Raw genomic sequence first — 26,338 nt, 5'->3', positions numbered from 1 at the left:
ATCTTAAAGCTTAAATTGATATTTCTTTTAAAGTGTCAAAATCAAGATAAAAGAGCTATTTCTATTTTAGAATTAAAGTGCTTGTCACAAGAAGAGAGGAAGAAACTCTTCCTTAAATGTTAAAGGACACACACCAACCCCCCCCATCTGCACCACACCTTCACATTTTCTACGTTTGCCTCCGAAACTGAATGCGAATGAACATTTTTGTGAAAACACTGAAAATTATCACAAAACACAGAAATCAATGAGATCTGTACTGACAAATAGTGTTGACAATTTAAATCCTTTCCTACATTATAAGGTTAAACAGAAAATAGATCATAAGATTTATGGACTGAAGACAGTCCCGTGAAATTTAAATGGATTTTAAAAAAAGACTAGTGCCAATAACAAAGAAGTGTGCTTCTGAACAATTGAAATAAAACCCTAAAATTTTAATTCCTCACTGAATCAACTTGAATACAGGAAAGCTGACTCAATTCAAGTAAATGTGCCACAGCATAACAAAAAAAAATTTGGAAAATTATATTTTGTTATAAAGGCACAGTTCTTACCTTACATCTTCCACGAACATTTCTCTTCTAGAAGAAACTTCCTAGACTTTCAGAGACCTTGAAACCACCCATCTCTCGAAAGCTTCCAGCTCTGTTTGTCTTTATGGTGACTGAATGCAAGGCTTGAGGATTTGTTTTTTTTTTTTTCAGAAGGAAGCTTTTAGTCAAAATATGTGGTTTAAAGGAGCAGTATCCACCCTTGTTAAAACTATTTCACGGACATTCAGAGGTTTTGTTTCTACTCTATGAAAGTTAAATCTGTGTAGGAAGGCATTTTTCCTGTCCCGGAAATCGGCATAACTAAAACCAATGCTGAGCTAACGAGAAATGTTTCTTCCATGTGTTCCGTCTGGCAGAAACTGCAAGCCATATCAAGGAAACACGTGATGTTTATAAATACAATATGGCTCATGTTGTCATAACCTCTCAATGACAAAAAGGAAAAATAAGTGCAAGGAAAAGCAAGCAGCCACACAGCAGGAAAGATGAGATTTGTATCACTTGGAAGCTGCCTATCAGATGTGCATATATTACCCCTTCTTGCTTCTTAAAAATCAAGTGTAACTAGAAGCAGCAAGGGAGGAATATCTACCTTGTCCTGGATCACCACCGTATCTAAGTGTGTTTGCCTAGGTAGTTATCTCAGTAAGAGTAATTCCTTACCATTCTAATAGAATCATCTTTTTCTCTGTCAGAAGGACACAGCATACAAGGGACATAATCACACCGATCACGCATAAGCGAGCTCCGCAGTGCTAAGTCAAGCCTGTAACAGAACGAAAGCACGGACTTCACATAGCCTGGGACTGATGTGAATATTATCGATGTCTGTAGCATTGATTGTTGACTTTCTAATCTTCCATTGGACTGTAAGATTTGTGAGGCCAGTGACCATACTTGGTGACTATTATAGTTGACTCTTGAACAGAGCAGGAGTTAATGGCTCTGACTCTGCACAAAAATCTGCATTTAACTTTTGAGTCCCGTGAAACTTCAATACTAATAGCCTACTGTTGACTAGAAGCCTTATTGATAAAATAAATGTTGATTAACACATTTTATGTATGTTATATGTATCATATACTATATTCTTACAATTAAGGTAGAGAACAAAATGTTATTAGGAAAGATACAAGTTTGATATAGTCTCACTCATTTATTTTGCTTTTACTGCCCTTGCCTTTGAGGTCAAATTCACAAAATACTCTCTGAGACCAAGGTCCACAAGTTTAGTACCTATGTTTTCTTCTACGTAGTTTATTGTTTCAAATCTTATATTTAGGTCTTTGATCCATTTTGAGTTAATTTTTGTATATGGTGACAAATAGCAGTTTAGTTTAAATCCTTTGCCTATAACTTTCCAATTTTCCCAGCACCACTTATCGAAGAGGCTTCCTTTTCCCCATCGAATGTTTTTGGCTCCTTTGTACAATGGAATGCTACTCAGCCATAAGAAAAGGTGAAATACTGCCATTTGTGACAACATGAATGGATCTTGAGAATATCATGCTAAGTGAAATAAGTCAGATGGAAAATGCCAAGAACCATATGATTTTGCTCACATGTGGGACATAAAACTGAAACCAACAAATGAACAGACAAGACAGACAAAGGGAAAGGAAGACAGCAAAAGGTAAAGGGGGTCAAATATATGGTGCTGGAAAGAGTTTTGACTTTGGGTGGTAAACACACGCAATATACAGATGATGTGTTACATAATTATACACTTGAAACCTATATAATTTTATTAACCAATGTCACTCCAATAAATTCAATTAAAAAATTTTAAAAGTCAACGAGAAGAAAGAATACATTTTTAGTACTGCACTATAAATGAAAAAATTCTGCATTTAAGTGGACCCACACAGTTCAAAATCACGTTGTTCAAGGGTCAACTGTGTATCTTCAGAAACTTTCACAAAAGCCTGAGCCAGTGAGGTGGTTCAGCGTATGGTGGTCGGGTGAGTGAAGCAGTGAAGCTTCACAATAAAGGAGTCAGGTTAGCTGTTCTAAAATAATCACTCCTACTTTATAAGTTTGGAGGTATTTAAAATACTGACTGCCCTGCCAATTCAGTCTAGAAGCAAGATTTGCACTACCGAGTTGTAAATACAGTGAAACAGGATCTGTCCCTTTTAGTTTGCTATTTGGAGATTTGTTTCCTTTCTACTACAGGGGAACTTAACTCCTGGAAATAAAACACAGATATGTGTGCACTTCTGACAATCAATTAATTTAATCTGACAAATCTGTTATTCTCATCTTGAACTTTAGGGCTACTCACTGCTATAAAATTATATTGATAGGAAATTTTGTTAGGCTAGACAGCCATTCTTATTTCTCATTTTGGTCAGGACCTACTTCTGGGATAAACTAGTGAATACATTGTAAACCTCAGACATTTCCATTTATAAATTATTGCACTGATCTCGGTAGAGAAGGCATTAACCTGAAATTTGTGACAGGAAAAGTGCTGAAGGGAGCTCCCTTTTCATCCAGACATTTAGTGAGAACTTTCTGAAGCCAGTACGTGGTCCAAGGGAAACACAGGGGCTTTCCCCGGAGAAGCATAGAGCTTAGAAAAGAACTTAAGATGTGTATATCGATAACTACAAGGCAGGCAGGAAAAGGTGAGTGTGCTATGAGAGGGGGCAGACACCTGAAGTCCTGTGGAAGTCAGAGAAGAAACCGTGGTGACTGAGGCTTGGAGGAAAGTGGAGTAAGAGGGGGCTAGATGATGACAGTAGCTTTTTTGAGTTAGGTCTTCAAAAATGGGTGGCTCACAGACACTGATGATGAAGACGGTAGCGTGGGGAAGGACAGTAGTGACCACTGGCATGATTAAGAAGGCCAGTTCTGGAGTTGACCTGCCTGGCTCTGAGTCCAGCCCCACTCTGACAAAAGCTGTGTGACTTTGAGCAAGTTCCCTAACCTCCCTGGTCCTCAACTTCCACATCTGAAACAGGGGGATAATAAGAGTTCCTTTCACATAGGGGTTGTTTTAAAAATCAAATGAGCGAAATGCTCAGTTTTCAAAATGCTCAGCATGGTACCTGGTCCAGAGTGAGAATATCGTGAATGTTAGTTGTTAACACCACTGCCATTATGTGACTGAAGGCAACACTGGTGGGTTGGGTCAAGGAGGACCTTGACTGAATGAGTGTTTTCTGAAACTTCCATGTCTAAGGGGTTCTCTTTTCTTCCATTTCTATAGGATTATTTTATTCACTCCTGCCCTCCCCATGTCCAAAACACTTCTCAACCAGAACACTACCTTCCCATATCGATGGAAAAAAAGCTATATTATGTTGCAAAATAAGCACATGGTTCTTTTCTTTTTCTTTGATTTTCTCCGCCCCCCCTTTTTTGTAGGATATCTTTTTAACCTAGTCAGAAGAACAGAATGAAACAAGTCAAATGTAAAAAGATGTCATGATAGAATTAGAAGTGAAACAAATATTTTAAAAGGATATTTTATGTATTTTAAAATCTTATGAGGAGCATCACGTCAAAACTTGCAAAACTTGTATGGAAATATCAAGAAAAAGGACAGTGGACTGAATCCAAAGAGTCAGAAAGAATGGGGGTCTAATCTGACACCTGAAATTTACCACTTGTGGGGGCCTGGGAGAGACGTCATTGCCTTAGCTGTAGCATCTGTAAAACAGAGCCAGAATACCCACTCGCAGGGTTGCTGCCCAATTCAAATAATATGTAAAGTATTTACCATATTGCCTATCATAGAGACACAAAAACGTCTATTATCTTACATCCAGAAAAACAATGGTATGGAATATTACTTGTATCTTGACTGATTCCAAAAAAATTTAATAGAGTTCATATAAATTATTACAATGTTGCCAAAAAAAGTCAAAGTGGAACATATGACATAAAGAACATGCGGAGGAAAATTAAAAAGAGAAGCCAGGAACAAAGCCAACACACAAAGTACACACTGCAGAATGCCTGTGTGCTTGCTGTGGGCGGGCCCAAATTTAATTCTAAGCTTTGGAGTAGCAATACAAAGAGGGAAAATGATCACTTACAAGATTCAGAGTGTCCGTATGACAAAAATAAACCAGGAGAAGCACAACTATTTCTGGTGATGAGAACAGGGAGATATTTTTACAGTGGGTTCTCATTAATGACAGAAAATGAATAATACAGCATTTGTAGCGCTATCATTACAGCGCTCAACACGTTGTGTTTAACAAGTGTTTACACTCACCACGTGTAAGACACTGCAACTGGCTTTGGGAGGGATACAAAGACGAACATGAGAATGTGTGTGCCTTTGGAGAACTTACAGCCTTAGAAGTGAGATGAACACGCATTGGAATGATTATAACGCCAAGAGAATATGCATAATGCCCCCCCCCCAAAAGAAAGATTATTTCGGACAGAGCATTAGGGAAACTGCATGGAGTAGTCAGTCTTTGATTTGGCTTCTAAAAGCACATGGTTACTTTTCTAAATTTTATTATGGAAATTTCCTCTTTTTAAAAAAAGATTTTACTTATTTACTTTTAGAGAGACGGGGAGTGAGGGAGAAAGAGAGGGAGAGAAACGTCAATATGTGGTTGCCTCTCACACGCCCCCTACTGGGACCTGGCCTGCAACCCAGGCATGTGCCCTGACTGGGAATCAAGCCAGCAACCCTTTGGTTCACAGGCCAGCACTCAATCCACTGAGCCACACCAGCCAGGGCATTATTATGGAAATTTTCAACCATAAAAAAGTAGAGAAAATAACATAAAACAGACTACCATCATCTAGCTTTGACATTTTACCAATTTTGTTTCAATATTTTCATTCTTTTGTGGTTTGCTTGCTGAAGTATTTTAAGGCAAATCCCATTAATTGTGCCATTTGATCTGTAAATACTTCAGTATGCCTCATTTTTAAAAACACGGCCACCAAGCCTTCATTATACCCAACAAAATTAATGGTGAACCCTTAATATCATCCAATTCCCAACACATGTTCACATTTCCCAAACACTTTCAAACATGTCTTTTACAGTTGGTTTGTTACAATCAGGATTCAAACATGACGTGCACATGGAGTTTGGCTGTCACAATACGGAAGAGACCAAGGAACACAGTAGTTTCCCCTCCCACTACCCTGTATTGATGCTGGCAATTTGTCAATGTAAGTGGGCAATTGTCCTGTAGTATGTCAGATGGGTGGGATTTGAAAGGCAGACACGTGAGGTGGGGGAGGACATTATATATTCGGAGTAAGAACTGTGAAGCAGCTTTGCAGGGTGTTGGGAGTGGGGATGATATTGATGTACTAGCCTCAGCAGAACGGGAAGTTGGGCTTAGGGAAATGACTTGGGAAGCAGTTGTTAGACTGGAGTATGAAGAGTTGGGGAGACGGGTTAAAGGCTATTGCATAACTGACTAGAAAAATAACAAACACTGTTAAGTATAGCAGTACAGCAGTGGTACTAACAGCCTGGAATCTGGAGCCCAGCTGCCCGGGTTCAAATCTCAGCCCTGCCATACTCTAGCTGTGTGGCCTTGGGCACATTTCTTACCGTACCTAAGCAACTGTTTCCTGAGTTACAAATATGAGGGCTCATACCAATTCCTGCCTCAAAATGTTGTCTTGAAGATTAAATATAATCACCCAGAAAACTGATTAGTAAATGCTCAAAAAAGTCAGCTGCTGTAAGAGTGGCAGTGCAGGCACAGGCAGGGTCAATGTAATAGGCCACACAGCAGGGTGGCCCCCGGGTGCGCCGAGAAACAGGAGCTAGGCAAGTGAAGGCTCATAGAGAACTCGACTTTTTAAATCTCTTTCCCCACCCCTCGAGACACACATACCTGTGCACACACACACCACCACTCACAAAGATAGAAAAACAGGAGGAAGATGGCTTGGAAGAAAAAACAGATTAGGATTTTTTTTTTCTTCCACAGGATACGGTGGAAACATTGGAAGACTATCCATGTAGAGAAAACCAGCTGGAAGTTGAACATCTGCATCCTGAACTCTTAAGAAATGGCAGAGCTAGGGATATAGTTTCATGGATCATCCACATTGACATGGTGGTTAAACCAGTAGAAAGATAAAAATCACAAATGAAAAGGTGCAGATAAAAATAAGCAAATTAAAAACACACAAACTGGTGAAGAAATCTGCCTGAACACATTGAAGACGATAGAGGGCAAGAGGAAGAAGAAAGGTTAGTGAATGAAAGATGCTGAGGTGTGTTTGAATGTAGGCAGGAACATAGAAATGGCAATGTAACGGAAGCCAAGGTTTCTAGGGAGACCGTCCATAGGTGTCAAAGGCAGAACTCAAATAGAAGAGGTCTGGGAGGCAGCGGCTGAATTGGGTATTACAAGTAATTTAAGATGCAGGGCTAATTCCAGGGACTGTGTTCTAAATGCAAATCTGGAAACTATCTACATATAAGTGACAATTAAAGACATGCAGGAGGGAAAGAAGTGAATGATGGGAGTAGAGAATGTTGGGAAGTAATCTCAAAGTGCATGAGAAGGTGAAAAAGCCTGCAAACTGTGAAAAAGCCACTGGGTTTAGAGGACAGGAAGTCACTGGTGGTACCTTTTGAGAGCCAAGGAATGGAACGGCTCATCTGTGAGTTGTGGAATACATTTGTAAATGACAAACCTGTGAGTATACACATAATTTTTTTGCAAAAGGGCCTGTTTCACATGGTGAGTACAGTACCATGGGAACTGAATGATCAAAGCTACTATCTATTTTAACAAAACAGAAGCCAGGCAATGGAAAAAACCAGGAGACCGGTATGCTCAGTTCCAGCAGAGAGCCACAAATCTCATTAAATAGACTAACCTCAAAAATGCTCAGTTAGATGCTAAAGAAAAACTAGACCCGTTTTTCTCACCAAGCATATATTCCAAACGTGCTCACACCCTCAGAGCTAATACTTTAGCCTAACGTGATTCTTGAGTAACACGGCTACCACCATAGCTCTGCTCTGGAGAACTGACTGTATTAGATCCAGGGCCCTAACACCTTTTCTTTCACAGGCAAGACATCCAATGCATTGTGTAAGAAAGTTTCAGGGGCCACTGCGGACTTCTGACATTGCTCTTGTTGCGTCTCTGCATGGTGCCACCCATGTTTTTCATGATACACATGTGTACTGGTAATGAGTGGGCAGCTGGAAGTCTGTCTCAGGCTGCCTCTGGAGGCTGGTGAGGGAAGGTCAATGACATCAGACACAGGGCTGCGTAACCGACGCATGTGAGCAGTAACCACATTCTCCCACGGCCATGGACACATTGCAAACATACGGGAGAATGGAGTCCCTTCAACCCACCAAGTAGCTCAGTTTAGTTTACAACAATTCATCCTTGCTCTGTTCTCTATTTCTGTTCTTCACCACGAGCAATGGGGCTATGCAGCTGCACTCCAGACAGGGCCCAACAAAGCTTCCTTTCCTTTCATAGAAAGGCAGCTACGTTCGTCAGGAAAGAGGGAGAATTCCAATCACTAGAGTCAAAAGGTGAGGCTGAAGGAATTCCATATCTTTTAATTTCTGGAATCTGTGATGAGGCCAAGTTACAAACTGCAAACACAATCACATCTAGTTGGTTTTTAAACTGTGCCCTAGCTCTCATTTCTAAGTTGCCTTCAGTGAAACCAAAAAGCTTTCAATCGGTTGGATGGTGAACATTTGTTGTCTCCTCATCTGGGGACAACCGTTGATTTTCTCCCACACAAAAAATTGCTGTATAAAGTAGGTTGTGAACAACTCAGAAAGTGACTTCTAGGGTCTTGTCTAAAAGTAAAAACACAACAACTTCACTGAAACCCACAGCAAAAGTTCTGAATTCTAATAGGCTTTGTTCATATGGTTAATGTTTCGTTCTGTCCATGGTCACCGCTGGCCCCTTATGTAGGTACCACATCTGCTTAAGAGTTAAAACAGGTGTGTCTTCTACGGCCATAAACAAGGTTTTCAGAGGCGATTGTGGGACCCCTGTGTGGGTTCTACATGACAGAAACAGATTCTGAGCATCATGAAACTCCAGTTCAAAGGCTAGACTTATCAAACACAAAGACTTCCAAGGAAGCAAAGATTCTTAAGAACATCACCAAGAAAGAGAATAACGAAGTAATAAAAGGCAAAGGCAAAGGGTTCTGTAACATTCAGTCCATGCTTCCTGATTAGCATAACCGGACCTGTCTTCACATGGTGCTGGTTTATATTTTGAGTGTAACTGGCTATAAATAAACCTCAAAATCCTAGATTGTATGAAGTGGCCACACAGCCTTCACTTCAAATCACACATCATTTCTGACATAAAAAAAGCAGCAGTTGAGTACGTAAGAGGCCTTCTCCTCCAGAAGTGTAGGCTCTGATCCCACAATGTCATCACTCATATTCCAGGCCAGAATTACAAAGAAATCTTTCCAGCACTTTCTGTTGGACCTCTTGGCCTCTTGCTCCTAAACTCACACGACCTATGTGGTAAACAGAACAATGATGTCTACATCCTAAACCCTGGAACCTGTGACTATACGGGAGAGGGGGATTGGGTTGCTAATCAGCTGACTTTAAAATAGGGAGACTGTCCTGGAGTACCAGGTAGGCATCCTTCACAGTGGAAGAGGAAGGGTTGGAGACGTGACGATGGTGGCAAAGCCAGAGAGAGGCCATTTGGCTGGGTTTGACGACGGAGGAAGAGGGCTGCAAGCTTAGGAATGTGGACAGCCCCTAGAAGCTGAGAAAAAAAGGTAATACTCCCCACAGCTTCCAGAAAGGAAAGCCAACATCCTGCTGATGACCCCTTGATTTCAGTCCATCCATATTGGATGTCAGGCCTATGGAACGGTAACATCTGTGTTGTTTTAAGCCACTAAATGCATGCCAATTCCTACAGCAGCAACAGAAGACTAACAAGCTGCCGGGAAGTGAAGGTGGCTTCACCTCCGGCTCTCTACTCCAACTCCAGGCCAGACAGCACCTGCGTTTCTTTGCCAATAAAACCAATTCACTTACTTTTTCTAGTTAAACTCCAGCATCCAGCTGAGTGCTAATCCTCAAGAAAGATGATATAAAATAGCCCAGTATTTCCTAAATTTGAGTGTGGGGGCGGGGAGGAGGAAGGAGGTATGGTTGGAGAGGTTAATGTTTCTTTTTTTCTCCCATTTTCCCTGCAGAGGGATGTAGTGCTATTGTTAGAAACACAATCCCTTTCTAGTGGACCTGCATTAATGTGGTTTTAAAATCTGCCTTTTCAGTTTCTCTGCTCTTTTTTCTCCAAAACATCTCTGTGTGCTTTGAATGTTTGGATAATCTGAGATGTTCTAAATCCAGAGAATTTTAGCTCCCAAATCATGCACATTTTTGTACTACTATGCCCGCAACACAGTTCAGATATGATTTGATAATATTTAATACAGTACAACAGCAAACGCTCCTGAATTAGAAGGTGAATAATTTAATTAGAGTGCTAGGACTTGCAATAGCTGATGTAAGAAGATTGATAGATTTTACATGCAATTGTTTATGGTTTTTTCATTGTTGTTTGTATGCTAGTTTTGTTTGAATTGGAAAAAAAACATAGCAAGAGATCCTCTGAGTAAGTTAATGTGATGTAGACCAAGAACCCTTTTATGGAAAGATTTTTCAGTATCTCCTTGGAATGAGGACACAACAAAACTCCATGCTCAGAGATGAATGAGGATGTGTGAGGCCCAATTTCAACTCCTTCTCTGTATTCGACCAGAAAAGTCTTTCTCTACCAAGAAACAAATGAGTCAGAGGATGAGATGAATGGGGAGAACAACCAAAACCTGGTGGTGGGGTATGATCAGGAGCACATAGAAGAGACGGTTTGACCCACCAAATAAAATTAAAAACGGAACACTTACCCTCAGGTCTCCGTTCACAGTTTTGGGTGTGTGATTGAACGCATGTGCGGGATCCTTGTTGTACACTTTGAGGAGCGATCGATCCTGAATGTTCCTGGAATCAGAAGCATCAGTAACTATGATAGACAAAAGGAGCCCAACTTTGCACATTTTCCTTGTCTGCCCCTAAGAATCAGGTAAAAGCAGCAGCAGCAGACAATCCAGCTGTTGTCCACAAGCAACCAGACAAAAGTTCTTTTTACCACGGAATAGGCAAAAATAAATAAGGATAAGAAAAATGACATCAACTTTTCTCTCCTTTTTTTTTTTTTTGGTTCCTCTGGAAAGTATAATTCTTTCTGTGTCGTTCTCCACCCATAGATATGAGGTGGCATGAACTTCCTTTCAAGACTGTGAGCCAGGAAAGCTAACACTTTAAGAAACAATAAAGCTCCAGCATATACAATATGTTCAAAAAGATTTGGTTAATATTTAAATATTTAATTGCTTACTTTACCCAAACACCTGGTTTTCTGCTTATCTCATGACCGCACACAAACGAAAAATGCTTTTCTTCCTTCAAGCAGTTTTAGCAAGAGAAAGAATATCTATTTGCAGAAAAAAAAATAAAAGGAGCCCAAAGATCAAAACTAGTTTCTTTACAATGTGTTTTTTTTATTCCACAGTGGATTTCAAAATACTTTTCTACATACAAGTTTACTTTGTGGATATGCAGCATATTTAGAAGGAATAGCAGCAGATAAATTCTTCTACCTCCCTGTCTCTCCGTCTGAACCCAGCATTTAGAGCTGGGGAATCAATCATACTGCAGCAAAGAACAGAAGTCCCACGTCTTTCTCAATTCCTACCTTAAAGTTATTTAAGAGTGTATGAATGTCTATGAAGTCCTTTTCCCTCCATATTCAGATTTCACCAGCAGGAGGGCCACCCAAGGCACTTTCAGCCTCGTCTGCACTGTGATTCCTTCTAATGCCAGAGCAGTGAGCTCAGGGAAACGTGTGCAGGAAGACGCATTCCTTTCCTCCAGGTGCAGCCACACGTTCTGAGGGCTGATTGCAATCTCTGGTATTACTGGGTTATGTTTCTGAGAATTCTTGGACTAGACTTGTTTCCCTCCTTTAAATATCCGTCAGTAATTGCTTCGAAGCAATGACTAGCCCTAGCTTGCACAATTGCTCCAGATTTCAAGTAGCTCATTAGAAGTCGGCTTAGGGGGGAGTGAGCAGTACTTGTTATGAGAAGGGTCTAGGTAGGTTACTATGAAGGGGGTCGTTCACAGAAAGTAAGAATGTGGGGATTCACTAAAGGAACTCACCCTGTGGTTTTGGGGAAAAGTAATAGTAATGATGTGAAGAGACTGAAGACCATGTTTGAGCCACGCAAAAAACTCGGTGTGATTCTAAAGGTATTTAAAATACATGAGGTTGGTTTGTGATTAATTTAGAAACATGTTCGTCCAAGATGAACCAATGGTATAGGCTGGGATTGCATTTACCATGGCAACATTTATAACACAGCATTTCAACCTGAGCTCTCTGTAGCATTTCCCTAAGGAGAACACGGAGAACCCAACACAGTGATGAAATAGCCAAACGTTTAACAAGTATACTCCCACTTCAAACAGACTGAAGGTTGTAAAATAAAATTTGTCTCTGGGTTTAGATTAAAGCCATTGTGTCTTCAGTTAAAATCCACATGATACATTTTGGGAGTGGGGAGAAAGATTCTATAAAATGATGATGGTGAAAATTTTTTTGTCCATTTGAATAAGATATAATTGAGGCATTTTATGCATAAAAGAAAAGAAATAGAGTAATTTTTGGAAAAGATATACATGAGATTATTGAACATAAGCATTATAGTCACTACCAAATAAAAACATTTTCTCCACTTAAATTTTTTAGATCCATTATTATAAGTAAGTCAAAACACTAAAAAATAAAATTCTAGACAAATTTATAAGTCAATGGCTTCCCACTTAAACATTTTAAATGGGATTTTTTAAAAAGTCAGGCTATCAATACTGCAGCATAAGGATCAACAAGACAATCATTTTTTGCAAATATAAACATATTAACTGAAAACTATCAATGTTAAAAGTGACCACTTCTCTCAAGCACAGCTTTCATCTAGTTTATCAACTGAATTTGCTTGAAAAAATGATTATCTTAATTTGAGAATCTTGGGGGCCTTTTCCCTTTGTTTTCCCTCCAATTTGTCTCTTTCTGACTATCTAATGACACTCCCTCAGATGCATACAAGAAGTATTAGTAATACCTCAGGGCTTGGCAAAGGCTCTAGAATATTGTGTGGCATTGAAATATAAAAATTCTTGCACAGGCTGTGAGGCAGCAGGATCCAATTGTTCATAATAACCTCATCAGCCTTGAGCTCCATACGCAAAAGTGGCTTTGCCTAGAGTTTCATGCTTATTTATCATTACCGTATGCCTCAATTCCTCTAACTGCAAATGCGGAGATTGAAGATGACTGTTGTAAAATGCTTTGTCCATGTAAGAACTCTACATGGGATTCTAGTACTGCAAACATGCTCTTTAAACATAACATGATTACTTCATGTTTAAGTCTGTTTTATAAATCCCCCCCCTTTTTGGTGACAGCCCAATTAATAATTTATTCAAGAAACAAACATACATTTTCTGATACCCATGAATATTTAAACACATTTTTAAAAAGCAGGAAGGTTGTGTGACAGCTGCAGCACCCTCTACCTTAGGGCACATGTCAAGCTTTGAAAGCCCTACATTACTCATCTGCCTTGGCACATGCTGAAATGTGTTGTTTGTGATCATTGTCAGATATTTATCAGTTCTCATTTATTATGCAATAAAGGCATATTTTAAAAAGTGGTTTCCACTAATTCCATAATGAAGAAGCAGGCCAGCCTGCTATTCCCACAGGGCAAGGACCCGGAAAGCCAAGTTGTGGCCCAGATGAGTTGAGGAGGGAGCATTCTGAGGGAATAAAAAATTCTTGACCAAGAACGCAGACAGTCAGGTTTGGAGCCAGGTGTGGTAATGAACCGTCTGTGTGATCCTAAACAACCCCATTAACTTTTATGGATCTGAGTGCCTGGTACCATAAAATGAAAAGGCTGGATTAGTCACTAAATAATTTTTTAATTTCTAAAATGTTTAGGGGCTATATTAGCACCTGCTTGTTGGTGCCGATTTAAATCCTGTGTCTCATGCTGTTCAGCTGAGACAGGTCAGATGGGTCCCTCCTATTCTACACACAACACCACTACAGTTGAGAAGGATGCTTTTATTTCCAGGCCACCTGAAGTAGCAGGAGTCTGTTTTGCCTCACATTAGAGTACATTCTAGTGGGGGGTGCTGGAGAAAGCCCACCTAGGAAGTCAGATCCTTTGGTAAAGGCTGACTATTTAACAAACAAATGGAAAGGGAGAATACTTCTCAGCCTCTTTTCTTGTGGACAGTGATGGAGTCCGCTGCTGCTATTCCAACTTGCGCATGTAAAGAATGACTCAGTGGGGTCATGACCTTAGATGTCTACAGGCTCTGTCCCTCAGGGACAGAGCACTTGAGAAGTTGGGAAAGTTCCAGTCATAAGTAGTGCTTTCAACACATGACATTGATCAAGTCTCTCTACCTGGGCCTTAGTTTCCCTAACTCTTAAATAACCACTGGATTTGGTCACTTCCTAAGTTCTCTTCCAATGTGACATGTAAAGATCTATGTAGGAGAAGTTTGCCCTCATATATCTCCACTTTGTAAACCACACCTTGTAAGTAAATTATAGTAAAGCAGTTGGTGAATTCACACTTGGGTGAGATAAGCCTGCCAGTCAGGGTAAGAGCAATGCTTTCTTCCCTGGAACATGAAGAGATTAGGACTCAGCACAAACTGTAGTAATGCTAAATGCAGTATGGTGGACACACACACACACACACACACACACAGCATAACTACTTACCTTACATCATTTAATTCATAATACACATTTCTGCTTTCATCTTTGATGTAAATGGCGACACTGGGCGACTCCAGCATTTTCATGGTGAGCTGCTGTGGAAAGGCACTTACGAAGAGAGCCCGGATCGTGTCTGCACTTGTGATTTCATTCGGCATCCTGAGCTGCTTGGTTTCATCTCCATACTGCAGATAGAGAACCCCTGCATGCAAAATGGACACAGGGATCAGTCACAGACCAAGACTCACAGCACAGGCAGCACAGCTAAGCCATTCTGTCTGACCACATGCCAGAATGTTCTGGGCAAGATTGAGAGCATGTAACAAGAAATACATGTTTGGAATTTCCAAGAAATGTATTTTCAGGTTATCTCAAAAGTACTCATTTTTGTTCTTTGGAGTCTAGGCAAGTGTTAAAGAAGCTAATTTTCAATGTTTTTGAAACCAAAAGAACAAAAAGCTAACCTCTGGTAGCCTAAAGCAAAGTCAATACTAATTCCCTTGAAAAGTATATTTAGGAATTTAATCCAGTAGGATGATTTTTTCCCCCATGTCTTTCACTAACTAAAAGCACACTCATTATAGCCATGTGTAAGATAAATAGTGTAAGTCTTTATAGTCCATTCAGAAACATTTTAAGTGGCAATGCTACAATATTTCTGTGGTCTAATACATATTTATTGAATGTTTATAGCATATGAAACCATCTACAAGAAAAGCATCTGGTACCCCAATGTCTCAGAAAGAAACTGGAACAAGTCAGTTACACAAAGAAAAACAAGCACAGGATGGTAGAAATCAGAGTTCCAGAAGGGATGTGGCTCCCAGTAGTCATTTATGTGCTCTTATAAAGTGTAGTTTCTTCCCAGATCAAGTCTGAGCTTTGCCATGTGGCTTGCTTTGGCCAATAGGACATTAGCAACTGTGATGTAAAATAGAAGCTAGAAGTGCTTGCATGCTAGAGCTTGCCCTATAGGTGATGGACAATATTTAATCCATGGTCATGGATTCTCCCCCACAGAACCAAGCTTCTGTGGAGACCAGCCAAGCAACATGAGGAGGCCACATGGTGAAGAATGGAAGCCCAGACTGATGGACCCACTAAACACCCATTCAACTTCCAGAATGACTGGCCAGTCATGAGGGTGAGCCTTCTTTATAGGGAACCCCCGGCCCCAGGTGAGCCTACCCGGCTGACATCACATGAAACAGAAACAAGATGCCCCCCTTGAAGCCCTGCCCGAGTTGCAGAATCTAAGCAATAACTGTGGTTGTTTTAAGTAACTATGGTTAGGATCATTGTTATTCAGAAAGAAAAAACTGAACCAGGGCATTAAAGGTCCTGACATTTAATTTGAATCCTATTTCTTGTGAGACTCTGCTGAGGAGGGATTACTACCACTAGAGGAATCATTGGCAGAAGAGACTAAAAAGAGAATAGAAAATGACTTCTGGTTAAATATGGCAGTTTGTGGAACAAATTTATCTTTGTCTGTTCCTGAAATTCCATTAAAATGACAACAAGGAATAAAAAAGCATACATTAAGGAATTAAGGGAATGAGAGAGGAAACCAGAGCAGACAAGAGTAAGCTGACACCTAGGTCCTCCAGGAGACAGCTCCACGTAAAATGTGCAGGCCTGGGGAAGCTCAGGAAATGAGGCGCCAGATCCGTTGAAGGCAGGAATGCAGAGTGAGTGGAAAGCATGAGACCTGATTGAACTTTTTTTTTTAATGGCACAGAAATCTGCCCACATCTCCCTTTCTATCCCACTTAGCCAAGTGACTCCCCGTATCCACAGAAGACTGAAGAGGTTGAACCAACCTATGAGATTCACTGGGCACAGGAGAGGGTGGGTGAGGTGCCCTCTGACAGAATGCTGGCACAGGGGTGACATCTTAGTCAGGAAGCTAGAGGAGCCCCTCTAGGAAAGCTGACTGGCCCATGACAAGAGACCCACAGAATTTTGAGGGTCACTGTTCAGATTCTGTTTGTTAAGCACCCTGGCCCATATATAAAAACTTCCTCCTAGTACACCTGTGCGTCACTCACATAGTAGCAGACTACCAAGGATTAATAGCCAGTTCATAGAAGCCTCTAACATGAAAGAAAAGACTGAAATAAACAGAAAACAGAAACTCAGAAGAGATAAAGCATGAGAGCAGAAATTAAAAATTCAGTGAAAAACAAAAAGTTGATAAAATTTTAGTAAATGGAGTAAAAAGACTAAAGGATGAGAAAAGGATGAAAACTAATAAGAAAAACAGAGAATTACTTCAGAGAATCCCAAGAGCTAATAGTGGGGATTTGGGTAAAAAGCGATCAGGAAAAACAGAAGTTTTATAAGAAAGTATTATAGGAATCCCCCCTTCCCCAGACTGAAGGACATGAGATTGGAGATTGAAAATATTCATGATATGCTCAACACACACATACCTGTCACTGAGAAATTCCAGGTGGCAGAGGAAACAGAGGTTCCTACCAGCCCAGAGGGTGGGGAGAAAAGTCACAGAAGAATCAGGGGTCAGAAAGGCATTAGCTTTCTCGACAGCAACCCAGAAGTGAAAAAACCATGTGGAAACAGCCTTGACAATCTGAGAGAAAATGCTTTTGATTAGGTTCATATCCACCCGGACCATCGGTCAGGTACTCATTAAAGGCAGCTTCTTAGCAAGGCCTTTCCGGACCTTGTTCCCTACTTCAGCACCCATTTCCCCTAATATTTCACACTCCCACCCCTGCTTCATTTCCGTTCTTAGCATTTTTCACTATACAGTTGATGCTTGAACGATGTGGGGGCTAGGGGTGGACCCCTGCACAGTTGGAAATCCGAACGTAACTTCTGAATCCCACAAAATGTAACTGCTGACAGCCTGCGTTGACCAGAAGCCTTACCAATAATACAAGGTGGGAGAAAAGTAGGTTTACAGTTGTGAGTACGTGAGAAACACAGAGTTTATTCTTGTATTATTATTTATTAATTGTTGTATTACTTTCCATGTGAACAAGTACAAGCCTACTTTTGTCTCACCTTATATAAACATTCTATTAACACATAGTTTGTACGTTATACCTATTATATACTGTACCCTTAGAATAAAGTAAGCTAGAGAAAAGAAAATGTTATTGAGAAAATCATAAGGAAAAAAAATACATTTACAGAATTTAATGAAAAAAATCTGCATCTAAGTGGACCCATGCAATTCAAAGCATGTTGTTCAAGGGTCAACTGTATAATTTATATTTTAATTATTGTCCTTGTTTATCATCAGTCTCTTCTTCTAAAATGTAAGGTTCACAAAGTCAGGGATATTTTTAAATGTTTTATGTTGTGTTCACCATGGTATCCTGAGCACCTATTATATGACGTGTTATGTAGTCCAGTAGGTTCTCAATAAATGTCGAATGAATAAATGAACGGATGGATGGATGAATTAGCCAACCAAAAAGAATGTTCATTTGGGGTCTAGTTGAATTATAAGAGCTTTCTTTCTTTCTTTCTTTCAGATTTTATTTATTTATTTTTAGAGAGAGGGGAAGGGAGGGAGAAAAAGAGGGAGAGAAACATTGATGTGTGAGAGATATCTGTTGCCTCTCACACATCCCCAACTGGGGACCTGGCCTGTAATCCAGGCATGTAATCCTGACTGGGTTGAACTTGCGACCTTTTGGTTCACAAGCTGGCACTCAGTCTACTGAGCCGCACCCGCCAGGGCTGAACTACAAGAGCTTTCAATGCCCAATGTAAATAGCCTAGTGATCTCCCTCTTGCTTTGTATACACAGTAGAACCACATTCTGAAGTGTCCTTTTGCATTCAGCATAAGCAGCCCACTTCCCCTCTCTGCCCAGCACAGTTTTGATCCTTAGCTTCTTCATGGAGTTAGTTCTCCAGAATATCCATTCTGTTACACATTCTTCAGAGTGCAGAAAAAAACTTTCGAACCTGTCTGATCACAGATTGTGCAACGTTTTACCCCAAAGGGGAGATGTGGTGACTGCCCGTGTGGTTGCTAATGCCATATCCAAAGGCCAAAACCACTCTTGAGGTCTGGGGCCCAACCATGTCTGGGTGAGGCCCCTGCTGATGGTCACTTATGGCCTCACTGAAGTCAAAGATCATGGCCTCACTCCCCAAAAAGCTTGGTTTTCATTCCCACATCTGCATTCTGCACATGTGTATGCTTTAAATAGAATTTGTAGGCTCTGAGTGAAAAAAACAATGGGACTAAACTAAGGTGACCCCAGGGTCTGGCTGGTGCAGCTGCCAGCTGGGTACACAAGTCCAGTTACAGATCATGACGACCCGGAAAAGATGGGAAAGATGCCTTTATAAACAGAGAATAGAATTTTCACACTTGATTCAGTTTGGTTTCTCAGTTCAGGAAAGGTATTTAGAAATGCTTAAACTCAGAAGGAATTCTCTTAATACACGATGGCGTTTTACTGGCACAGCGATGAGAGTCAGCGCGCTCTGGCATATTTCCCCAGCTCTGAGTTCGTGCTGCCTGCTCCAGACTCACAGAGGAAGTCTGAAGGGCTTCGGATCATAAACTCTTTCTTTATGAAGGAACGAGGACAGGAAAATGCATTTATAGGATGTCTGCTGTGTGTCAGAAACAACACACATGTGCAGCAGGTCTTGAAAAATGCTGTTAAGTTGTAACGTTGATGAGATGCCCTAGGAACTTAACTCTTCTTTAAATCAACTAGCCTATGGTAAAATTGGTTTCCTCATATGTCATTCTGCTTTGAGGTGCAGAACCTATGAATGACGTTAGGTGAGGACTTCAAGTATTTCATTTGATCAGCCCATTGTCTCTTGCCAGGTCAGTGTTATGGCCCCATTTCACAGATTGTACCTGAAGTTACAGCCACTACATGGCTTAACTAATTTATATATCCAGTTCCATCCATCCACAGAACCAATTGTCAACAACAATATAAATGGAGCCACTTTAAAATGGAGCTGGAGCTGCCACAGCAGAAGAACTGCCTTGCAGTCTTATACCTCAAATCTTGGGGTATTAAAATGAGACAAAATATGGCCCTTGGCCAGATAGTTCAATTGGTTAGAGCTTCGTCCCAATACACCAAGGTTGTGGATTTGATCCCCGTCAGGGCACATACAAAAGTCAACCAATGAATATGTAAGTAAGTGGGACAACAACTTTCTCTCCCTCATGCTCTCACTCTTTCCCACCCCTCTCTAAAAATCAATAAGCTAAAAAATAAAATAGGACAAAATAACAATTGGACTAGACTTGGGGCAACATCTTGTCCAAGAGCTACTTGCAAAGATAAGGAAGCAGTTATTATGACTATTGGACTGAAAAAATTTTAAAAACTGTTTAGAATTAACATCATGTGTTATTTACACCAATAGAAATGCTTTTTTGTTATTGATGTAATTATTCCCCTTTCCTTTCTCATAAATATCCATTACCTTTGCCTCCTAACTGGAACATTATTTGAGCTTTTGCCTGAATTAATGATTCCAGAATAGCTATTCTTATTGATGTCAAGTAAACACTTGTGTGCCTCTCACTTTGAAGGGCCTTTTTATGTTTAGCTTAGGACCATGATCTCTCTCTTGAAGCATACAGCCTAAATAAACGTCCGCATTTAGTGACATCCATTTCCTCTAACCTTCCTGTCTGGATGAGCTTAGCTGTCCTCACACTTAGCCTGACCATCTGCTTGAAAATGTCGAGACATGACAGGGGCAGCTTGGAACAAACATTCTTGTCTTTAAGTCAACTGAAGTCAATGCTGACACACAGCTAGAAACAATGCACATGCTGGGAGAAGCCAGGAAGGCAGAGCTCTGAGGGCAAGAGAGTTGAAATGAACCTCCCAACACTTGGAGCCCTTCTGGGAAGCCTGAGCATTCAAGGGTGCTCCCACCCTAATGGCTCTGCAGAGGCAATGTGCTTTCATTACCCAAAACTCTTAGTCACAGATTGACAAAAAACAGAGGGCACTTCACAGGCGACCCTTATATCACATATCCTCATAATCCTTTGAATTTCAGAACAGTTCCAGAATGTGGGACATCTTCTGAAATATTCTTTATTTTAATATGGCGTGCAAAATTTTCACAGTGTGACCTTGTTGTGGACTGAATGTTTTTGTTTCTCCAAAATTCATGTTAAAACTTGAATCCCCAGGCCTGGCTGGTGTGGCTCAGTGGATTGAGTGCTGGCCTGTGAACGAAAGGGTTGCCAGTTTGATTCCCAGTGAGGGCACATGCCTGGGTTGTGGGCCAGGTTACTCAGCAGGGGGCGAGCTGGAAGCAACCACACATTAATGTTTCTCCACCTCTCTTTCTCCCTTCTTCTCCCTCTGGCTAAAAATAAAATAAAATCTTAAAAAATACCCCACAAAACTTTGAATCCCCAGTGTGACTATATCTCAAGGTGGGACCCTGGGAGCTAATTACATCATGAGGGAGAGCCCCTGTGATGGGATTAGTGCCCTCATAGGAAGAGAAAGAGGGTTCTCTCTCTCTCTTTTTATCTGGGGTACAACCAAAGAAGAGAGCTATTGGCAAACCATGCACTCCCCAGGCACCAGATCTGTTGTCACCTTGATGTTGAACTTTCCAGCCTCTGAAACTGTGAGAAACACATTGTTGCTTAAGACACCCAGTCTATGGTAATTTGCTGTAGTAGCTTGAATGGGCTCATACAGATCTCAACCTCCTGTTCCAGCCTCATTCCCACATCGTTCCTAGAGCACTGTAGTGGTTCCAGACCTCGTGCTGTTCTGCAAACGTAATTCAGTGGCTTGGGTGGCTTTCCCACCACTTCTGTTTGGCACCCACATTTCCGCCTCCAAGCAATCCTCCCCAGCTCACTCCACTATTGCTTTTTCCTTAAGATTTGAGGAATTAATTTTTCTCGCATATGTACTTACATTGTGTTTTACTGAAATTGCAAACTTGGCTTTTAATTCTGCATTATTATTAGTTGTATTCATCAGATGGTAATCTATAGTGGAGTATTGAGTACATAGTAGATGTTCAAATATCTTTTCGTAGAAGTGAAGTCAAATCTCCAGTTAACACAGCCATGTTAATCAATGTGTGCTTGCCTTCTGGGATGCCTCCCTCAATTTCCAAATGAACTACAGTCCTCAGTTTCCCCAAATCCAATGTAAAATTATGCAAATCAATATTTTGTATTACAACTATGGCAAATGGCTAATGCCTCAAAAATAAAGGGCTCTTATAAACACTTTCAGATGGAAATGAAAGTTTTCAATTTAATAAGAAAAACATAAAAATTAAAATAAGATAGCTTTTTACATCTATGAAATTGTCAAATGTTTTTACAATAAAATACTCAGTGCTAACAAGGGTTGGGAAAATGAGTTCTCTCACACACCACTGTAGGGAGAGTAAATTAATACCATTTCTCCAAGGGGCTATTTGTTCATATGTGTCAAAAGCTCCCAAAATATACATATGCTTTGAGCCAGTAATTCTACTTCTATGCAGTTATGCACAAAGATGTACTTACTAGGATCCTTAAGCATCATGTATAAGGATAATATGGGGGGCATTCAATATTAGGGGATTCATTTAATAAATCAACTCATTCATAAAACTATTTATTGGAACACTACATTCTTACTAAGAGGAATTCAAAAAGAATATGGCAATGAGGTAAAAATGTATGTTTTGTTAAGTGACAAAGTATGTTATAAAACAAAAAGAAACTCGATTTAAAAAAATTAATCAATCACTTTAATGGCAGTGATAAATCCAGGTTTTGTGGGGCCTAAAGCTTATACAGTTTTGAGAGGCCTCTTTAAAACTCAGAATACAAAGTTAGAAACATAAAATTCAGTATGAAAGTTAATTATTTACTTAGGGGGCTGAACCTTGGTTTCACTAAGTGAAATGGTAATACCATTGAAATGAGCATCCCAAGGCATTTCCCTTAAAAAATGCCCTGAAAAGTCTGTTGGTGACTTCTGTATCCCAAGCTGTATCGAAAACATGAACATTAAAGACGCTGATTTCTGGTGCTGGTCTTCTGTTCATCCAATGGCTCCCGCTGCCCTTTGTCATGGATTGCTAGAAACTTGTCTATAAAAGATCTATAACGAAAAGTCACTACAGGACTTGCAGCAACAACTGAGTCAATAATTTAGTCTTAAAGGTTACTTAACTATTAAGGGAGAGTATATTGTAAGAAAATGCTATGAGAAGCACTATAGCTTATTGTGCATATACTACAATTGTAATTGAATTCTCTCGTATGCTTAAGGTGAACTGTCAGTTTAATTAAGCATTACAATATGAACTCATATTATAAAGCTGAGTATTAGAAAAGTAGAATTAGAAAGGACTTCAAATTTAAATGCAACCCCCTAAATAAAATATTAGTATAGCAAATCTAGCAACGTACGAAAATACATCAGGAGTTTATTTCAGGAATGCAAGGATGGTTTACCAGTAAGAAAGTCTAGTACCAATACATTCTCCAATAATAAAAGAAACTTTACAGTATCTTTATAGTGTCAAAAATGTTAATAAAAACACATTCATAATTTAAAAAATCATGAAGAACTAAAAACAACTTTCTTAACTTGATAAAATGAATCCATCAAAACTCTCAAAAAAGCATAATGCTAATTGATGTAATATTAGAAGCATTCTCCTTAAACTCAGAATTTTTGCTATTGCTGCATCTGACATCCTGGCTAGCACAGTTAATACAAGAAAAATAAATAAAAGGCATATGAATTAGAAGGGATAATCAAAAGATTATTCTCTAATGACATGATAGAGAATCCAAGGCAAGCAGCAGACACACTATCAGAACTAATAAGGATTCAACGTGACTGAACAATATAAAATCAATATATAGCATCTACAGCAACCCCAAACATTAGAAAAAATTAGAAAATATAGTTTAAAAACATACTTCTTGTAACAACAAATGGCAATTTTTGAAGAACAATGGTAAGAGGGAGTACTTGCTTTACCAAATACCAACTCTATTAAAACAGTATGGGTTTGGCAAAGGGATAGAACAGACAGACTATGGAACAAAATAGAGAGCCTGGGAAAAAAGCACATTTGTTTTTAAGTCAAGCTGACAGAAGTGGTGGTACAAATCCTTGGAGAAATGAGTGTTTGTTCAATAAATAGGCCAGGAGAAATTTGTCCCCCATAAAGAAAAAATAAAAAATATATCCTTTCCTTACACCATAAGTAAAATCAATTTTGGTGGGCTAAAGACCAAGGAAGCTTTAAGAACATAACAAAACAAAACATGATATTGTTTCCTAGCATATTGATATAGGGAAAGACTTTTAAAAGAAACAAAAATCATAAACCATAGAGAAAATCACTGCTTAATTATACTGTGTTAAAATGGTTGTCATGTACTGCAACGGACACTGCAAACAAAGAAGGCAAACTACAATTTGAGAGAGGACACTTATAGCTCACACGCTTTATCAAAGATTAGCATTCAGAAAAATAAAGAACCCTTTATAAACCAGTAAGAAAGTAGAAAATGGGCAATAATGAATAACCAAAAATAGCTATAAATACGCAACTTATAGAGGAAGAAATCCAGGCATCCAATCAACATTAGAATGCCCAACTTCACTAGTAATTATGGAATAAAAATGGAAGCAATGACATACTATTTCATACCCATCAGGTATGATGGGTATGATCAGGCAAAAGTCAGTAAATCTAATAACCTCAAGTATAACACCTTCTTTCAAGTATTGATGTGGTCTTAGAAACATGGAGTCTGTTATTCATTGCTGGCGGGAGTGTAAATTTGCACAATCACTTTGGGACATTTGGTAAAGCTGCAGATGTGCATCCCAGAACCTCGCTACGTCTTTTATATTATCTCTCACATATAAAAATTTCATTTGTGGGCACTTGTCCCAGGATACTCTTTGAAGTTCCATTTCTCATTGGTTTGTTCTCAGTGGCTTATTCATATAATGGAATAGTGAACAGCAGTTTCAATGAATGGAGTAGAACCACATCCATCAGCACAGGTAAACCTCGAACATTAAAGTTGAGTGAACGCAGAAAGTTACAAAAGGATATATATGCAGTGCGATCCCATTCATGTAAAGTTTTATAACACAGAAATCAGCAATATACATTCTTTATGAGTATAGCAAATATATTAGAAGCACCAACATTTGCACGACCTCCAAGTTCAGCATGGGGTTAGCTCTAGGAAAGAAAGAGAGGGGAAGGAAAAGAGATGGGGTTTTATAACATTTTCTCTATTTAAAAATGTCAAAGGCCCAAATCAACTATAGAAACATACTTTTCTCTTCAAGATTTGATCATTTATATAGCACTCGCTAAGTGCCAGGCACAGATCTAAACCCTTTCCAAACATTAGCTCACATCATCTTCTTTATGAGGTTGCCACTTTAATTATCCCCATTTTTACAGATGCGAACACTGAGACAAAGAGAAGCACCATACTTAGTGTGACATACACAGACAACGACCTTCACCACTGCGCTATGTTCCCTCTCAGGTGTTTAACAGATGAGAATATTTGTTTAATTCTGGTAATATCTATTATATCATTGTGTTGTCTGTACTTTTTTCATTCAAGTAAGTAAAGAATAAGCCATTTGTAAAAAAGAATGCCAAAATAATGCTGTCTCTATAGCATCCCTTCCCCAGAGTACCCAGCTCTGACCCAGGAGCTTAAACCTGGTTGTAGTTAGGGGAATTTGGAAGTTTTTCCTTGGCTTTTGATAAAAGAGTGAGTGTAGAAATTCTATAATGTAAAGCAAAGAATAAAGGCAACAAAAGAAAGGAGATTTTCTTAAAGATAAGAACAAACGTATAAAAGTACAATGATCAAGGTTCCAGGAAAAAAATTAACTGGCCTTTTACGGATATGCGGAGTTGTGACTTTTACAGTTTCCAATGCGTGTTTTCAAAGGATCAGAAATTGGCTATAAATCAAAGAAAGTCTATAACCACCCCCACTAGGAGATTATATATCCTGCATTCTTTTCAATCACACTGATTAGCAGATTTAGGCTCAGAGATTATAGACATTAGTGAGAAACTGTCTGAGTTAATCTGAAATTTATTTTCTTCTCTGCTAAATTATTAGTATTTTGCATAATAATAACCAGTAATTATTATGGATGAATGAATACATCTTTAGAAAAGTTTTTGGTATGAAATGTTAGTTTTTATTAATTACAAGATGATTTAAAAAAAACACACCAAATACAGTGTTATGAATTTTAGTGTTCAGAATTTCTTTTATTTTCTATTATTATATAGAAACTAGTCTATTTGAAAAGGTATAACCTGTTTGGTCCCCAGGCTGGGAGAAAAACACACAGGGAGGTGTCCATAGGATGAACTTCTTTTCTCCTCCAGTAAACAAACCTCTGGATAACCAAGAATTTTCCAGACGAAACCTTGAGGGTAAATGGGGACATAGGTGCTTCTTTGCATTTTTATACGGTAAGTCGAGTTAACAACAAAAAAACCCAAAGCCATCCTGGATGATAAACATTGTAATTAAGTGTCAGGAGACCCATATCTGTGGCATTCCATTTCATAGGATAGAACCTCTACTTCTTCAGGCTTATGTTTAAAAGGTCGTAAACGTGGGATGCTTGGACTCCCAAGAGACGTGCCCACTGGTGCCTCTTCCCACATCTTGTCCTTCCTCGCCCTCATTCCTGGGGCCACACCTGGCCTCCTGCCTCTGTACCATGCCTTGCTCAGGGGTTCTCTAGTCCCTGTCAATCTGTAACTGTCATGAAACTCATCCACTCTCTAGCATCTCAAGAAACCACCGGTCTCTGAAGAACTGGTCTAGAGCTTCACCCACTGGGGCCTGAAATGGTGTGCTTCAGTTGAAGGGTGATACTCTGGCCATAGGCAGCCATTGAGGGATATTTCAGGAACACTCAAA

The 26,338-nt window shown here is 39.6% G+C and overlaps 1 protein-coding gene across 16 annotated transcripts in view; it reads right to left on the bottom strand.

The window, feature by feature from the left end:
- The window catches only part of KIAA1217 (KIAA1217 ortholog), a 300,119-nt gene that overhangs the window by 89,757 nt on the left and 184,024 nt on the right, over positions 1-26,338 (bottom strand). For 13 of the 16 annotated variants that reach the window (XR_008426659.1, XM_053922560.2, XM_024576431.4 and 10 more), the window contains 2 exons: positions 14,393-14,591; positions 10,437-10,530 (listed from right to left, as the gene is read on the bottom strand). Coding sequence is in view for 12 of the 16 variants with exons in the window: in XM_053922560.2 (XP_053778535.1) it covers positions 10,437-10,530; positions 14,393-14,591 (293 nt within the window). In the remaining 4 variants the exon portion in view is untranslated. Of the gene's footprint in view, positions 1-557; positions 911-10,436; positions 10,531-11,284; positions 11,423-14,392; positions 14,592-26,338 lie in introns of those variants that run through there. The other 3 variants (XM_053922563.2, XM_053922564.1, XM_053922567.2) reach the window with 3 other exon arrangements.

The sequence above is a fragment of the Desmodus rotundus genome, chromosome 4 (genome assembly GCF_022682495.2).
Source record: "Desmodus rotundus isolate HL8 chromosome 4, HLdesRot8A.1, whole genome shotgun sequence".
NCBI lineage: Eukaryota > Metazoa > Chordata > Mammalia > Chiroptera > Phyllostomidae > Desmodus > Desmodus rotundus.
This window is presented reverse-complemented; position numbering and strand designations above follow the sequence as displayed.